The sequence below is a fragment of the Spermophilus citellus genome (assembly GCF_964194105.1).
Source record: "Spermophilus citellus genome assembly, chromosome: 2".
NCBI classification, from domain to species: Eukaryota; Metazoa; Chordata; class Mammalia; order Rodentia; family Sciuridae; genus Spermophilus; species Spermophilus citellus.
Window position 1 is genome coordinate 150741306 of NC_138183.1, and position 18872 is coordinate 150760177.

Consider the following 18872-nt stretch of genomic DNA (forward strand, 5'->3'; position numbering starts at 1 on the left):
GCCTCCTGAGCTTCAGTTCCCTGCTCTCCACCAGGAGGTCCCACAGCCCTCCTCCAGCCCATCATAGCACTAATCTCTGTGCCAAGAAACAGAGACAAGCCCCAGCTCCTCCAGACATCAGGACTCCAAGGCCCCTCCTGGGAAGGATGGCACCAGAGGGAAAGCTGAGAAGGTAGACTTAAAGAGTAAGAAGTTCACATTCAGCTCTACCAAGACTTAATTCTGGCAGAAATGGAAGACAGGGAAGGTTTTCCTAGAAACTTGTGTGTGAAAGGACTAACTGGAAGGGGTGAGAGCTAACCCAGCCACACCTGGCACAGACCCTCCCTATTTCCCCTCTTCTCCAGGCGCCAGTTCAAGGCCTGGTCCACCAGAGAACACACCTGCCTGACTCTAGCAGGACTGAAAGATCCTTCTGTAGCATCTGTCACCCTGGTCAATTATTAACTTTTGCAGAGATGCACACAGACGCGGTCAGAGCTGTCAAGAAAACTTTATTCATTGGAAACTGGGCAAACAGACCCCTCAGGGAGCTGCATGCCCCTAAGCCCTGGCCCCTTTTGTTTGGACCCTAGTGAAATGTGCACAGTTGCCCTCCCTAATGTCAGGGAGAGACAAAGAGGAATGCCATTTTTTCTATGTAAAGTGAGGAATAAAAGGGGAATGAGTAGAAATCTGGTTATCCCTCCTGAGGCTCCCTGTGGAGCTGGGGTGCCTGAGGTTACATGGTCCCCAGATCAGGTGCAGATGCACACCCCTCCCAGAGGTAAACTGATCCCAGCTTTTGGATCAGGTTGGGAGAGAGCCTCTTAAGATCATGACAGGCAGAAGTGGCTCTAAGGGCACCTGAGAGATTCCACCCCCAAACCTACCAGGGCACAGGGGCTCTGGTTGAACACAAAGGTTCAAGATCATTCCAAGGCCCCTGAGTTGCCAAAATATCCAAGTGACACTGATGTGTTGTGCTGCAGAAGCTGGGGGGAAAGTGGGAAAGAGGCAGGGGGAGTACCTACAAATCTCCAACAGGAAAACCAGAAGCAGAGACAGGTAGCCCCAGAGGCTGGTATGTGGGTGCGCCTGGGCAGGGTGGAGAACCCACAGCACACAGTCTCAGGACCTTTGCATAGTGACATACTCACCACCCTCAGCATCAAAGGGACTCAACTGGGTACAGAGAAGCTATGTTGCCCTGCCCCCCCAGATCAAAGACTTCCATAGTGTCCCATCTCTATGTTCTGGATGTATGGCTTGAGGCTTAGCAGGACAATCAAAGGGCAGAGGATTTCAGGCCAAGACCCAGCAGTGAGGTGTTAATTCTGTCCCAGAGCAGGTGCCTGTGTGGAGCGTGGAGAGTAGACAGGCAGGGAGGGAGTCTTCAGAGGTAGACATTTAGGGTCTGCAGGATACCGCGGCGGCAAAGCGGGCAGTTTCGGTGGTAGACGGGGTGGCGCATCAGGATTTCAGTGCAAGCCTGGCACAAGCACAGGTGCCTGCAGGGCAGAAGCAGCACAGTCTTGCTCTGGTCCTGGCAGATGACACACTTCTTCCGCTCCTCTTGCTCCTTTAGCAACTTCCACGGGTCTTGCCCAGCTGTAGACTCTTCCTCATTGAGCCTCTCCCGGCCCCGGGCAGGTGTCACTCTTATGGTACTGACCTCCTCCTCTTCTGCCTCTGATCTGGGCCCTGCTTCAGGAAGAGTGTCCTGTCCCTGGGTCCTGGTTGAAAATACCCTCCTAGGGCCACCCTGAGGGGCCCCTGGTGCCCCTCCCCGGTATGGCCAGCTCGCCAGCTGTAGGCTGCGGCTCCATACTTGGCGCCAGGCCTCCAAGCCCAGGGCAAGGCGAGACAGCCTCACAACATCCTCTCGCAGTCGATGGTATGATGGCCAGGTATGAAGCTGACTGAGTGCTCGGGTGACCAGTCTCAGGGTGAAGTCTGGGTGCAACACAGTCACTGTCACTGCAAGCACACAAGCCAGTAACACCAGGCCAGTGAGATTGACAAGTACAAAGCTGGCCAGGAGTCGGGCAGCTGAGGCCAGCAGTTCCAATACTAGTTGGCAGGGGGTCCAAAGGAGGATGGCCATGGCCACAGCACTGCTGGAAATATGGGCCAGGAAGGTAGCCACTACATCCGTCATCCTCCACAGAGGGCCTGTAACTGTATCCCAGAGGGCCAGCACCAGGGAGAAGAGGTTCTGAGTGCCAATGAGGCAGATGTTGACCAGGCTGTTGATCACATAGGCCACCAGGCTCATAGCAATAGTACAGATGTCACAGGCCTGGCGCAGCAAAGAATGGCCATTGGAGACCACATTGAGGATACCCCTGTGCAGTATTTCCCGGCTCCGTAGTGCCCCATGAGATGCCAGGTGCCCCAGGAGCTTCAGGCTCTCAAGGCCAGAGCAGCAGCTATACAGCAGAGTACACAAGGCCTGCAAGCCCCAAAAGGTGAACCGGACCAAGGCTTCCATCAAGGCCAGCAGTGAAAGCAGGACACCACGGCCCAAGTGCAGAAGACTAGTCAGTACCGTGTGCGGCAGGTTGTAGATGAAGGCCAGGAGCCAGGCCAGGGAAGCCAGGAGGGAGGACACCAGCAGGAAGTTGAGATCCAACACCAAGGTCAGCACGTCCAGCACCAGGCCCACCCCATTCACTACCAGGTACACAGCCTCCATGATAGGGATATGGAGGCCAGTCCAAATGAAAGAGTGGCTCCTCAGTTGAGGGCGCTGTCAAGGTTGTCAATATTTTGGGAGATCAGGAATTAATTTGGAAGGGCAGTGAGCAGTCTCCAACTCAGGGGGAACGAAAATCTAAGGAAAAAGTGGGTTAGAGAGAAGGGTAGTCTTAATAGAGGGAAAGGGGGCCAGATGCCGCTCCAAGAGTCCCGGTTTTGAAGGCGGGCTGGTTGGGAGGGAAGAAACCAAACATCTCTGAAGTGAAGGTGAGCACAGTCTGGAGGAGAGACCTCGGCTTTGGAGGCCTGGTGTGGCGTACCACCGCCAGGCAGTGGGTCAGACCGGGAGGAGACCGGGAACCGATGGGATGGGATCGGATCGGGCCGGGCCGGGGCCGGGTGGGGGCGGCGCTAGCTGGGCGCGTCTCGCGGTCCAGCTACGCAGGTGCCCCTGCCCCGCCCGGCCCCCGTCCTCCCGCTCCAGGCGCTGGACGCCCAAAGAGGGAATGGGAGAGGGAGCCGGCCTCAGCAAACCCCGAGCGCGGCCTCTACTTCGCTGGGCGCAGCCATCTTGTGTGCGAAGGGGTGGGACAAGAGGCGTGACAAGGAGGGAGGGAGGACTATATCCGGCCAATCGGTGAGGGTCCAAGCCAGGAATGTCGAGCGTTCATTGGTCCGTTTGAAGGGCGCCCAAACTGTTGTGCGTTCCAAAAAGAGGGGCGGAGACCTACTAACATCCCCGCCCCTTTGAGGTGATGATTGGTCCATTGACGGAAAGTGTCGGAATACGCCCTTCCAGCCCCGCCCACTAAAAGGTCCGGCCTGGAATGAGGCTACATTTGGTTGTTTTTCTTCTTCCCGGAGTTGGAGAGTGGGCTCTTTAGGCTCAAGTCGTAGGTCGTCTCCTCCGGGCTGGGCTCTGGGGTAGCATCGTCTCCGCATCCCGCTCATACCCACTGCCTCGTCGTCTTATTTATTCATAAGACAAGAGGAAACATTGTTCCAGGAGATTCCAAGATTGCTATTCCAAATTTTCTCATCAGGTTTTCCAATGTCCTCTGTAGATGTCCTTGTGAAAAAAGAAGCAGCTCAGCTTCCTATCCCGGCCCCTATTGTCTACTTTTACACGCTGTTGTTGAATCTGCGCCTGGGAAGCTCCAGGTTCCTTAGGAAGTGGTCCTTTAATGCTCAAATGCGTACTCGAAATATATTCGAAACCATATTCCAAATATATCGGGAATCCTGGTATTTTCCACTAACTCCAAGGACACTTGGGTAACTTACCAACTTTACTCTAATTTCCTACTTGAATTGAATTCTCCATCTCCTCTCTGACTTGGGTTCCTAAAAGTGTTCCCCTTCACCCCACCCTGAATACCCCAGTCTTTCGGAGTCCTTCATTCCCCAAAGCTGATACAAAGTTAAGGTGTGCAGCAGACCTTTACTAAGGCACTGGGGACACAGTAGAGGTTACACTGTGGTACAGAGCAAGGACTGCAGTCTCTACAATTCCATTTTCCAGGCACTCCCCCCCCCCCAGCCCCCCCCCCCCCACACACACACTGGTTAGGCACCAATTCAAGATAATTCTCTTGTGATTTCCCCTCTTTTTCTTTAAACATTAGACTCCAACTCCTCAATTTTGTTACTTGATTATACTAAATAGTGTATTTTTAACTCTAGCCCAATCCAATCTGTGAACATAAAATGTTAATTTATCTAAACAAAAAACATGAAAATTCATTTTATTCCCCTGCCCATTCATGGTTTGGTGTGGGGGTTATTGTTGCTGGTGTAGTTTTTATTGTCATACTATGTACTTTCCCCAATTTCAGGTCTTGGGGAATATAAGCACCCCACTTTTGAGCTACTCTATCCCACCAATCCTATCCTCCTCTTCAGGGTTGGTTTTTGGTTTGTTTGCTTGCTTTTTGGTACCAGGGATTAAACCCAGGGGCACTTAACCAATGAGCCACATCTTCAGCCCCCTTTTTTTGTATTTTATTTAGAGAAAGGGTCTTGCTGAGTTGCTTAGGGCCTCACTAATTTGCTGGCTTTGAACTTGCCATCCTCCTGCCTCAGCTTCCTGAGTTGCTGTTGTTACAGGCCTGCTCCACCCACCGTGTCTTGTTTCTTCATTCTTCAGGGATCTTACTTGTCCCAGGAACACTGTTTTGCTCTTTTTTTTTTTTTTTTTAGTTGTAGATGGATACAATTTCATATTTTATCGTTTTATCTATGTGGGATTTTTTAATGTGTTGCTGAGGATCAAACTCAGTGCCTCATACGTGTAAAGCAGGCACTCTACCACTGAACTAGAACCCCAGCCCTACTATTTTGCTCTTAATCAAATGTCCTGCAGCACTTGACAGAACTGACCACTTCCTCCATGCTTGACCTTGGTTTCCATCATAGCCTCCTCTCCCCTCCACATCATTTCTAAATCTGTGCCTTCAGCCTGAACCTGTCCTGCAAACTTCAGGTTCCAATTGCTTCCTGGACACACTCCTGGACATCCTACTAGTGCTGAAAAAGAATAGGTAGTGGTCAAGCAATGGGTCTCAATTAAGGTCTTATTCAAAGGCAGAGACTACAGCAGGAGGCTAACTAACTGGAAGAAATACTAATGGGCACCATCAAGGCCTATTTCAAATGTAAAAGTCTATGATGAGGTTCATCTGTGGGAACACCCCAGCCAACTCCTTGGGCCCAGAGAAGCAAGAAAATGGAAGGTGGGAGTGAACGCAGATGGGAGTTACAGAAAGGATTAAAACTCAGGCTAAAGGAAGCAGCCAATGCTTTTTTTTTTTAATTTTTATTTTAAGAGAGAGAATTTTTTTAATATTTATTTTTTAGTTTTCGGCAGACACAACATCTTTATTTGTATGTGGTGCTCAGGATGGAACCCGGACCGCACGCATGCCAGGCGAGCGCGCTACCGCTTGAGCCACATCCCCAGCCCCAGCCAATGCTTTTCAATGTTTATTTAACATAAAATTTCCATCAATTCTCATACCCCAAACCATGTAAGCCCCTGAGCCAGCACACCAGAATGGGTTTTCCTGCTATCTGGCCCTCTCCCACATCTCTAGTACTCCAACTCTTCTCACTTAAATAAATCCTATTCTGTTTACTCTTCCCTTCCATTATTGTCTGTGGATTTCATTTTTCAAATTTGCAAGACAAGAACCCAGAAGAAAATTGGAGAAGCAAGGAATCTAATCCCATCTCAAAATCCGGTTTTAGTGATTCACACTCCATTTGTCCAAAAATCAAACTTGGCAAAGTTGTGGTGCCTACATCATACACAATTAACCAGTCAGCTTTCCTTACGAAGAATCACCTAAATATCTCAGAATTGGCAGGATCCTCTAAGAGAGGATTTCCATTAGTTTGGGAACAAAACCTCCCCTTTGAGTGACCTGAGACTAACTAATCCAAACACCCGTAATTGGCCACAGCCCTTGCCCTTCAGGAAACCCAGCTGGGGACAATGACAAAGACTGGAACTGACTCAGGGAGGAAGTTCAAATTGCTTGCCAGTGGGAGTCCCAGAAATCCATAAACCAGATCTTGAGAAAATTGAATGCCTAGAAGTGCTATCCTTGCAGGATTTTGTAAGGGAAGATGCAGTGGGGTGAACTGAGGCCCTGTTCAGTACTAGTGGGTTATCTACTGTCCTAGCTACAGGGCTTTTGTTTTGCTTGGTGAAAGATTCCAGCTGGGGCTAGAGAAGGCATCACCACCCCATGCCACCCCTGTGGTATTAGAAATTGAATCCAGAGGCCCTCAGCCCTTTTAATTTTGTTGTGAGAACAGGTCTTGCTAAATTGCCCAGGCTGGCCTTGAACTTTCCATCTTCCTGCCTCAGCCTCCCAAGTTGCTGTGGTTTTAGGTGTGTGCAACTGCTGAGGGCCATTACCAAGTAGGAATGACGCATCGAAATTTCCTTGCCAGCGTACCCCATGTTAAATGGACTTGCCTTGGAATTTCGCTGTTGACATTGCATGTGTGTTTGAGAAAGATGACCCTACTCAAGGACGAGGGTGGATCCAGGATTAGGGTGTATCCTGCAGTTTGAGGAAGTATAGTATCCCGGTCCTTGGGTTTAGGGCGTTCCCAGTTTAAGACAATAGGGATTTTAGGGAAGTTGGAGGTTGAGGATTATTGCTGCTGGAAATAGGGCGTTCCTGCTACCTGAGCTCCTTTTGAGTTCTCGTGAGATTCAGAGAGTATTTTGGGAAGGAAGCCTCGTGGAGTAGGTGAATTGGGCAGGAGAACTGGGATTGCCCGAGAACGTGTGTGGAGGCCGGTGTGAGTTCGGGAATAAAGAATTGCTGTTTGAATCTACAAAGCTGTGTGGTGGCTCGTGATTCTGTGCCCAGCCAAGACTGCGGCATGCAACCATGCCCAACTGAGATTTTTAGAGGTTATGAGGGGGTGAATGTTGAGAGCCATAGCCGAGTCCGAATGGCCCCTGGCATTTTGCCAGAAGTAATGGTTGAGGTGAGCCAGCGAGCCATTAAGATGATGATAATTAAGTTAAGCTGTGTATAATTGCTGTGACTGGATGATGCTGGATTGAAACAGGTTGTGTATTCAATTGTATATAGACCCCTGCTGTCTGGCAATAGGGCAGCTCAGGTGCCCACTACTTTGGAGTTTTCCCACAGTTCCCCTTGAGTTCTGGCTGAGCCCCGGGGAGGGTGAGGGAGTTCTGGTTGGTGTGGTGTGCCTGGCAGGGCCGCATGGGTGGCCTTCGCATGAGGTTGGAAATAAAGTTTGTTCCTGCTTGAGTGGCTCCTGATTTGTGCCCAGCCAGGTGAAGGTTAAGCGATTGGGTAAGCCAGGAAAGAATGTCTAATTTAGGAGTTTTGTGCTTCACCGTCCCTCCAGTAAAAATCTATATTACTGGAGTGGTTTTAGAGTTGAATTGTTTTTTAATTTAATTTTGTTCTTAAATTATTCAGATATTTTTCAGGATCCCGAAGTCAAAACTATATTATAAAGGTACATTCACAGGAACACTTTCATTCTGGCCCCTTCCATACTGAATCCTTCCAGTAGCACCCAAGCTTTAGAGGACCCCACAGATCACAAACATACTAAAAATGTCTTCATAAAAGAACACAAGACTGCTGGAAGCGGTGGTGCACACCCACAATCTCAGTGGCTCAGGAGGCTGAGGCAGGAGGATCACAAGTTCAAGGCCAGCCTCAGGAATTTAATGAGACTCTCAGTGTCTTAGTGAGACTCTGTCTCAAAATAAAAAATAAAAAGGGAGGGGTGGGGATGTGGCCCAGTGGTAAAGCACCCCTGGGTTTAATCCCCAGTGCAAAAAAAAAAATTAGAACACATGGCTTCCTCTGTGGATCAGGACCCAGTACTAGGCACTGATACAGAAGAGCCTGTGACTCTAAAAACATCATCTCTGGTAATAACATGGTTCAGGCCCAGAGAAGCGCTTCCACACATCTCAGAAGCCATGTCCTAGAAACACGATGTCACTGATTCCAAATGCCATAAAGGTCAGTAGGTTGTACCAAGAATATTTTAAGAGATCAGAAGTAATTAGGTAAGAAAATAGATAAAACTGTCTGGTGTGATGGCACACACCTGTAATCTGAGCAACTCAGGAAACTGAGGAGGAGGATGACATGTTCAAGGCCAGCAAGGCCAGCCTTATCAACTTAGCAAGACCCAGTCTCAAAATTAAACATAAAGTGCTCACTTTGGCAGCACATATACTAAAATTGGGACAACACAGAGAAGATTTGCATGGCCCCTGAGCAAGAATGACACACAATTTGTGAAGCATTCCATATTTTTCCCAATAACATTCCATTGCCCTAAGCAAATTTCATGCTTATCCAAAAGTTGAGGGGTGGGAACAAGCACATAAAGGAATCTATGAGGTCACATAACAAAGTATGGGGTAAATGTGTGTGTAAGGAAATGTATCCCTTAATAAAATTAGCCATACTATGAAAAACATTTAAATATAAAAAGAGATGGGGGGCTGGGATTGTGGCTCAGAGGTAGAGCACTTGCCTAGTCCATCTACAAAAAAGATTCTCTCTCTCTCTCCTTTGAAAAAAAAAAAAAAGAGAGAGCTGGGGATATAGCTCAGTGATAGAGTGTCCCAGGGTTCAGTTCCCAGTAGGGGGGAAGACCCTGTCTGAAAATAAATAATAAAAAGGACTGGGGATGTAGCATGGTGGTAAAATACTCCTGGGCTCAATCCCCATGATGAAAGAGAGAGAAATTAATTAACTGGTCAAATCTTTCTCACTGTTGTTCTTCCTGTCTCAGTTTGTGGCTCCAGAAGTACTTCAGAAATTAATATAGTGTTTTAATAGTAGCTGAGGAATATTTTGTAATATTAATTCCTATTTATTTTAAAATTCATAATGTAAGGGACCGGCGAACGACGGAGGAAGAGACCTCCAAGAGACCGACTCATGCAACAGCAAAAGGGGGTTTATTGCAGATCCAGCGCCCTGGGGCTCCGTGCTCACTCAAGAAGGGAGAGCGGCCAAGAGCCCCGAGCAGGGGTTAAGCAGTGCTTAAGTACACTTTTTGGGGGGGGGGGCTTTGCATACATCAGAGCAAATCGTTATGAGGCTCGGGAAAATCGAACAACAACTCTCAAACATGATTAGTACATTCATTGGCGGGAACAGGTCGGACGGGGGTGATAGGTCAGTCCTAAAGCGGGGTATACATTCAAACTGATTGGTTTAGGCCCTGAGGTGCCTACGTGCTGAGCTGCACTGGGCCCAAGTTGTTAAGCAACTAAGTGGTCAGGGGGAATTCCTACACATATCTAATGGGCAGTCCCGGCAATTGTCTTAACAGCTACAGGAATTTCAGGCTTTGAGTGTAGCTTAGAAACTTAACAATACCTGGTCCTTTACATTTTAACTCTGGCTTTGCAGCTTAGAAACTCTACAATACCTGGTCCTTTACATTTTAACTTCAGTTTCTTTTACCCTTTCAATACCTATGTAGGTCTAAATGAAACAGGCATGTGTATTTAACTGTTTGACTCAAAGGAAGGATTTTGGGGAAGCTACTATTGATTTTAAGCATTGCTTTAAAAGATTATCAAGGGAAATTCTATGGTAATGGCACTGATGTGGTTAATAAAGATAAAGGTAGCCAGGCATGATAGCACACACTTGTCACCCCAGCTGCTTGGAAAACTATGGGAAGACTGAGCAGGAAGATCACAAGTTTGAGTCCAGCCTTGGCAACTTAGCAAGACCCTGTCTCAAAATAAAATTTAAAAAGTGCTGGGGTTGGGCTGGGGATGTGGCTCAGCTGTAGCGTGCTTGCCTGGCATGCATGCGGCCCTGGTTCAATCCTCAGCACCACATACAAACAAAGATGTTGTGTCCGTCGAAAACTAAAAAATAAATATTAAAAAAAAGTGCTGGGGTAGAGTTCAATGGTATAACACTTGCCTAGAATACATGAGTCCCTGAATTCAATCCCCAGAACTATAAATAAATAGTTAAGGTGAACAAGTCAGAATCTTAGCCAATATCCAGAAGCATTTTGGGGGCCATGTGTCCTCTATAGCACATAGTTGAACTTGTCAGGAAACCCAGCCTAACTGTGCTGATATTGTTAACATTCTTTGGTTAATAAAAAGATTATAATGGAATGTTCAGGAACAGCTCAAAATGAAACATCTTGGAAAAAATCCATATCAAATTTGACTTTACAGCTCTCTTGGATACATGATGGAATGCTGGCTACATGTTGCTAAAACAAGTAGATTTATTTAGACAAGAAACTAAAGCAAGCTAGGAGTGGTGGTGCACACCTGTAATCCCAGCAGCTCAGGAGGCTGAGGCAGGAAGATCTCGAGTTCAAGCTAGGCTCAGCCTAAGCAACTCAGTGAGACCCTGTCTCAAGATAAAAGGTTTAATTTCTGGTATCAAAAAAGAAAAGAAACTAAAGCAAGAAGAGTGAAGCAAGACAAGAAGAGTGGCAAATAAGGAGCAAATAATGGTTTCAAGTGGACAAAGAAATTACTCTTGAATGTGCATTACCTGCAGCTATTCAAAATGGGCTGTTGCTTATTGTAAATAATATTGACAAAAGTCTAATAAGCATCTGCCTCTGCTGAGATAGGAGGATTGCTTGAGACCAGCCTGGAAGCCCAGCAAGACCCCATTTCAAAACCAAACTATAGCCAGGTGTAGTAGCACACACCTATAATCCCAGAGGCTGAGTCAGGAGGATCACAAGTCTGTGGCAAGTCTCAGCAACTTAATGAGACCCTCAGCTACTTAGTGAGACTCTGTCTCAAAATAAAATGAAAAATAAAAAGGGTTGGGGATATAGCTCCGTGGTTAAGCACCCCTGGGTTAAATCCCCAGACCAAAAAAAAAAAAAAAAAGCATAACATAAAAAAAAACTAAGTTTGGTTATTTTACTTTTTAAAAATAAAGTGGCAATTGGAGCTGGGGTTGTGGCTCAGCGGTAGAGCACTCGCCTCTCACATGTGAGACCCTGGGTTCGATCCTCAGCACCACATAAAAATAAATAAACAAAATAAAGATATTGTGCCCATGTGTAACTAAAAATTTTTTTAAATAGAAATATAAATTTTAAAAAAATCAAGTGGCAATCAATATTGATTGCTCAGTTAGGGTAGCCATGTGGCAATGAATCCAGGGATGTGGCCCTGCCCCACCCACTGGACACTAGAACACCCTGGGAGGGCTGCACACTGTCACCATTGGCCTGAAACTCCTTCTTCAGGGACAGCAGTACCCTGTCCAGCAGTTAGGGCAGGACTGCCTGAAGTGTGACAGGCACACAGTGGCAGAGACTGGAGGGCATGTGCCCCTGGGAGGGGTCCTGAGTAGACACGTTTTCAACTCATTTGGGTAAATACCAAAGGAACACAAGCGTTGTTGGAAGTGTAAGAAACTATCAAACTGTCACAGTGGCTGTGTCTTTTTGTATTCCCGCTAGCCTTGCAAGAGCTCTTATGGAGCACGCCTGTAATCCTAGTGGCTAGGGAGGCTGAGGCAGGAGGATCACCAATTCAATCCCAGCCTCAGCAATTTAGCGAGGCCCTAAGCAATTCAGTGAGACCCTGTCTCGAAATAAAATATTTTAAAAAGGGCTAGGGGGTGCTGGGGTTGTGGCTCAGCAGTAGAGCGCTCGCCTAGTATGTACAAGGCACTGGGTTCAAGCCTCAGCACCACACAAAGATAAATAAATAAAATAAAGGCATTGTGTCCAATTACAACTGAAAAAATATTTTTTAAAAGGGAGGGGGGAAGGAGCTAGAGATGTCTCGATGTCGCTCAGTGGTTAAGTGCCTCTGGGTTCAATCCCAGTTCCAAAACAAAAAAGAGTTGCTTTCTGAGTGGTGGTGGTACTTTGGATTCTGGACATTCTCATAGGTACACAGTGTATCTCATATTTGTTTAATGTACATTTTCCTGATGGCATATGATGTAAAGCATCTTTTAATTAATTAATTAATTAGCTAGTTAATTAATTTTAGAGTCCTGCTATGTTGCCCAGGCTGCCTAGGACTCTTAGACTCCATTCTCCCACCTCAGGCTGCACCTGACTGGAGCATCTTTTTTTTTTTTTAATTGTTTAGTTTTCGGCGGACACAACATCTTTATTTATTTATTTATTTTTATGTGGTACTAAGGATCCAACCCAGTGCCCCGCACATGCCAGGCAAGCGTGTTACCGCTTGAGCCACATCCCCACCGCTGGAGCATCTTTTCACAGACTTATTTGCTATCTATATATCTTTTTTGCTAAGTTGTCTGCTAAAGACTTTGGCCAATTTTCACCACCCCCACAAAACCCGCCACTATTGGGGACAGAATATAAGGCTTCATGCATTTGAGGGAAGCCCTCTACAGCTGAGCTACATCTCCTGCCTTTTTTTTTTTTAAATTAATTTTTTATTTATATATGACAGCGGAATGCATTATAACTCTTATTACACAAATAGAGCACAATTTTTCATATCTCTGGTTGTATACAAAGTATACTCATACCAATTCATGTCTTCATACATGTACTTTGGATAATAATGACCATCACATTCCACCATCATTTCTAACCCCATGCCTCCTCTCTTCCCCTCCAACCCCTCTGCCCTATCTAGAGTTGGTCTATTCTTCCCACGCTCCCCCTCCCTATTCCACTATGAATCAGCCTCCTTATATCAGAGAAAACATTTGGCATTTGGGTTTTGGGGGATTGACTAACTTCACTTAGCATTATCTTCTCTAACTCCATCCATTTACCTGCAAATGCCATGATTTTATTCTCTTTTATTGCTGAGTAATATTCCATTGTGTATATATGCCACATTTTAAAAATTCATTCATCTACTGAAGGGCATCTAGGTTGGCTCCACAGTTTAGCTATTGTGAATTGTGCTGCTACAAACATTGATGTGGCTGTGTCCCTGTAGTATGCTGTTTTTATGTCCTTTGGGTATAGACTGAGGAGAGGGATAGCTCGATCAAATGGTGGTTCCATTCCCAATTTTCCAAGAAATTTCCATACTGCTTTCCATATTGATTACACCAATTTGCAGTCCCACCAGCAATGTATAAGTGTGCCTTTTCCCCACATCTTCCCAAACAGGGCCTTGATATTACCCAGGCTGGACTGAAACTTAGAATCTTTCTGCCTCAGCCACCTGAGTAGCTGGGGTTACAAATCAAACCACCAGGCCCAGTGAAATATCCATTTCTTACACAAAGGTATATCTTTATTTTATTTGTTTATTTTTATGTGGTGCTAAGGATTGAACCCAGGGCCCCACACATGCTAGGTGAGCGCTCTACCACTGAGCCCCAGCCCTAGACCTAGCTCTAATTTTTTTTTTTTAAAGATAGAGTGAGAGAGGGAGAGAGAGAGAGAGAGAGAGAGAGAGAATTTTTAATATTTATTTTTTAGTTCTCGGTGGACACAACATCTTTGTTGGTATGTGGTACTGAGAATCGAACCCGGGCCGCACGCATGCCAGGCGAGCGCGCTACCGCTTGAGCCACATCCCCAGCCCTAGCTCTAATTTTTTAATTGAAAAATATCTCCTGGCTCAGCACAGTGGTGCACGCCTGTAACTCTGGAAGCTGAAGTGGGAGGATCTCAAGTTTTAAATCAACCTTGGAAATTTAGAGAGAACCCATCTCAAAATAAAAAAATAAAAGACAGGGGATATAGTTCAGTTGTAGAGTGCTCCTGGATTTAGTCCTCAGTACTGATGAAAAAAAAATTTTTTTTAACTTAAAAAGGCCTGGGGGACTGGGGTTGTGACTCAGTGACAGAGCACTCACTTAGCATGTGTGAGGCACTGGGTTCGATTCTCAGCACTGCATATAAATTAATTAATTAAATAAAGGTCCAGTGACAACTAAAAAATATTTAAAAGCGGGGGGGGGGGGTAGGAAGTAGGTTGGTCTCAGGAGAGCACTTGACTCACATTTAGGATGCCCTGAGTTTAATTCCCACAAATGCAAATAAAAGAAAACAAAAAAACTTCCTGACAATCATCTCCAGTGCAGAGATTGTCCTTATTCTTTTGACAGCTGCATAGTACTCCATAGCTAGAACTGATGCAAGGATTATTTTTAGAAACCTCAGAGAAATGTTGTGTCCCACTTGAAGCTGGATGTGGGAAGGAGAGGCTGCCAAGAGGAACTCAGTCACATGAGGGTAACAAGGTTAAAAGAGAGCCACACCTTGTGTGCAGGAGACAGCCTTCCCAGACAGGATTGATCCTTTGGGATTTACAAGGGAAATGGAATCTTCGAAAGAAGACCTTTATTTCTGTTCCTCCTGGAGTCTGAATTCTAATGCATTTAAACTGGCTTCTGATTGCTCTCCTGCTTAAAACCATTCATACACACTCTATTGCCATTAATAATTCATCATTATTTTCCAGGGCTGTGGCAGACGCCAGTAATCCCAGTGACTGGGGAGGCAGAGGCAGGAGAAAGGTGAGTTCAAGGCCAGCCACAGCAATTTGCCTATACCCTGTCTTAAATTTTTAAGAAATAAATAAAAAGGGCTGGGAAGGTAGCTCAGTGGTAAAACAACCCTAGTTTCAATCCCCAGAACTGAAAAAAAAATTATGCTTTGTTAATCTAACTAACCTTTTCCCTCCCTTGTGGGATTTGAATTAACTGCTAACAGTCCCCTGCACAGAGCAGGCTGTGCCACACTCTATGAAGCCCACCCCACACCTGTCCAGCTCCTTACCTATAACTCATCCCTTAAAATGAGGGTAGGTGGAGCCAGGCATGGTGGTGAATGCCTGTAATCCCAGGTACTCAGAAGGCTCAGGCAGCCTCCACAATTTAGCAAGACCCTGTCTCTAAGTTAAAAGGGCTAGAGATGTAGTTCAATGGTAAGTGCCCCTGGGTTCAATCCTAATCACCAAAGACCAAAAACCAAATGATGCTAGATGTCAACTCTTCCAGGAGCTACACCCACAATTCCAAGTAACTGGGATTTTTGTTTTAATATTTTTTGTTTTAATATTGAGAATTGATGTTTTGTTTTAATATTGAGGATTGAACCCAGGTGCATTTTAGCACTGGGATACATCCCTAGCCCTTTTGTTGCTGTTATTAATTTGGTACTAGGGACTGAACCCAGGAATGCTTTACCCCAGTCCTTTTTGTTTTATTTGAGACAGGGTCTCACTAAGTTACTGAGGGTCTTGCTAAGTTGAGAGGCTGGTCTCAAACATGTGATCTTCCTGCCTCAGCCTCCCCAGTCTCTGGCATTACAGGAGTATACCGTTGAACCTGGCTCCAAGTAACTGTTCTATGTGCATACTTGCATCCTGGTTCTCGGTGCTTTGTAGTATAACATTATAGTACTTGCCTGTCCTCCTAATGAGAGTGCCTGTTTCTTAAACACATGGACCTTTCTAATATCATCATCTTCAGTCCCTAGCTTTCCTGACTTCTGTGCTAGTTTCCAAAGCACAACAGACACAGTAATTATGACACAGAGAGAAGGAAATTCTATGGTGCAATCTCTCTTTACCCTCAAAGGTCTCTATCTACACATTACCTCCAAGAGCCCAGCTTTGCAATTCAATCGGCTCCCTATCTTTCTACCTATTCCATATCTGACGAGGGAACAATTCAAACTAGGGATGCCATTATAGAGGGGCAGGGAACTTTCATGCTGTTGGTGGAATTGTGAACTAGTGCAACCATTATGAAAATCAGTATGGAGGTTCCTCAAAGGACTAGGCATGGAATCACATATAACCCAGCTATCCCATTCTTTGGTATTTATCCTAAAGAATTCAAGTCATGGAGCTGAGGATGTGGCTCAAGCAGTAGCGTGCTCGCTTGGCATGCGTGCGGCCCGGGTTCGATCCTCAGCACCATATAAAAAAAACAAAGATGTTGTGTCCGCCGAAAACTAAAAAAAAAAAAAAAAAAAAAGAATTCAAGTCATCACACTATGGAGATATATGCGTACCCAGCCTATGTGTCTGTCAGTGGATGAATGAATAAAGAAAATATGGTGTATATATACACAATGGAGTTTTATTCAGCTACAAAAGAGAATGAAATTATGTCATTGGCAAGTAAACTAATGGAACTTGAGACCATTATGATAAATGAAATAAGCCAAACTCAGAAAGTCAAGGGTTGTATGTTTTCTCTCATATGTGGAAGCTAGAGAGGAAAAGGGAAAGAAAGTTATGGGGGGGCAGGGCACTTCCTGAAAATCAAAGGGAGACCAGTAGAGGAAAGGGGCCAGAGGGAGGGAGGAGGGGAGGAAGAAGGGAAACACCAGAGAATTATACTGACCAAAGTGTATTATTAGATCATGTGCATGTATGAACAGGTAACAATGACTCTCACTAAATGCATCAATAAAATTTTTTAATTAAAAAAAAACTAGGGGCACCAGGGGGCGCTCCCAGGCTGGGAAGAAATCGAGAAACCATTGTAAACTTAAATCCCAATTTCATCACACCATGTGGTCATTGCTCAAGAACCTGCAGTGGCTCTCTATTGCCTAACTTCTTTCCTTCTTCTTCTTCTTGGCAGTGCTGCAGGTTGAACACAAGGCCTTTCACATGCTACACAAATACTTTACACTGAGCTATGTCCCCAGCACTGCCTAACCTATTTTAAGATCCAAGCTCTTCCCCATGTCCTAACTCTGCCTCCTCTGCTGGAGCTCCCACACACATGCACCCTCTTTTCTGCTCAATACTGTATATAAATGACCAAACAGTCCCTGGAGCAGGCAGGACATTTTATTCAAGGGCCAATGAATGAATGGAGTAAAGGAGTTCATGCTATAAAGGCACCTTCTCCCTGGCAGGACTGGGGTTTGGGTATGTACTAGGCTGGGTGATGGGGGTGTGGCATGCATGCTGTCATTAGAGCTTTCACAAGGGAGATTTCCAGAGATCAGTATGCCACCTCACTGGGTGGTTTTCTTTTGTTTTGTTTTGTTTTGTTTTTATCATTGTAATGAATCCAAGGTCATCCATCCAGGGTGTCACCACAATGCCAGAACCATATGGAACCCGCTTGGAGGTCCTCTCAGGAAGTGACAGCTCTGTGGTCACATGGATGACAGTTGAAGCATGTGGTTCTGGGAATCAGAGGAATCATTCTTTTTGTGTGTCTGTGCACAGGGGAGTACTGGGGGTTGAACTCAGGGCGTTTTAACCACTGAGCTACATCCCCAAGTCCTTTCTATTTTTTATTTTGAGACAGGGTTTCACTATGTGGCTCAGGGCCTTACTATATTGTTGAAGCTGGCCTTGAACTTGAGATTCTCCTGCCTAAGCCACCATGCCTGTGGGGCTTCAGTCTTTAAACCTCATAAGCAAGCAACATCTGTAAACAGAGGTGATAGGACAACATGCTATCAGTAATTTGTGGATCCATGCTGGTGACAGCTATGTCCTGTTGAATTTCTAGTTTACCACTCTTCACTGAGCACCGACCGTCTGCACAATGGTGGTGTCAAGATGGGTAGAATTTTGGTGGAGCCTCCAAGTAAACATGATTAAAATAAAAGTAGAGGGTTTCAATTCAAAACAAGTCCCTGAGCCTCCTGCCAACTCCATCTTCTGAAGGCTGATGCCTCTCTGAAACTCCACCTGTACAGAAATTTCTGCAGTCATCACTGAAAGTGTCCCTCCCTTTCTCTGCTCCCATCCCTCTTTCTTTACTTGTACCATTTTCCCTGCCCAGAATGTCAAGCCCTCGCTCCTCCTCTCTCTGAACCTGACCTCTCATTGAAACTTCCACATTCCAAAAAGACTTTCCTAGTTAGTGGAGGGAGCCCAAAGTCTACATTAACACTCCCTTTCTGAATCCCTTTTGCACTTCCTGTTTATGCCACAGGATCCAGCTCTTCATCAAGCTATAAAAATTACAGACACAGTGCACGGGTTTGGAGCTAGATAAATCTTCCTTCAAATTTAAGTTCCTTGGGGTGATGAAAAAGTTCTGGGGCTGGGGTGTCACTCAGGGATAGAGCACATACTTAGTATGATGGAGGCCAGGGTTCCACCACCCCAGTACCCCCCCTCAAAAAAAATCTGAAACTAGATAGTAGAGATAGTTGTACAACACAGTGAATGTACTTAATACTACTGAATTGTACTCTTAAAGATGCTTAAAATTGTAAATTCTGTGTTATGTGCATTTTAAGTGCTATGATTGCACCTAGAGCTTTGTAGCTACACCCCAGCCTAACTATAACTTTTAAAATGCAATTCCATCACTCACTGCCTATGTAACTTTAGGTCATGTAACTCTCTCTCTTTCTTTTGTATTGGGGAGATTGAACCCAGTGGCACTTTATCTCTGAGCTACATCCTCAACCCTTTTTATTTTTTATTGAGACAGGAGAGTGTCAGTAAGTCACTTAGGGCATTGCTAAATTGTTATTTTTTATTTATTTATTTATTTATTTATTTATTTATTTTTTTGAGAGAGAGAGAGAGAGAGAGAATGAATTCCAATATTTTATTTTTTAGTTTTTTTTGGCGGACACAACATCTTTGCTTGCATGTGGTGCCAAGGATCAAACCCGGGCTGCACGCATGCCAGGGGAGCACCCCACCGCTTGAACCACATCTCCAGTCCGGCATTGCTAAATTGTTAAGGCTGGCTTGGAACTTGTAATCCTCC

General features: G+C 45.5%; 1 protein-coding gene across 1 annotated transcript; it reads right to left on the reverse strand.

Annotated features, from left to right (window-relative positions):
• Positions 1 to 481: 481 nt before the first annotated feature.
• On the reverse strand, positions 482 to 3456 carry RNF26 (ring finger protein 26). Its single transcript, XM_081282173.1, has one exon. The coding sequence runs from the start codon at positions 2675 to 2677 to the stop codon at positions 1376 to 1378; it is 1302 nt and encodes a 433-aa protein (XP_081138299.1). The 5' UTR covers positions 2678 to 3456; the 3' UTR covers positions 482 to 1375.
• Positions 3457 to 18872: the final 15416 nt, after the last annotated feature.

Bases quoted from the DNA above. Each gene is read 5' to 3' on its own strand.
- RNF26 (XM_081282173.1), bottom strand. From the start codon at position 2,677: ATGGAGGCTGTGTACCTGGTAGTGAATGGGGTGGGCCTGGTGCTGGAC.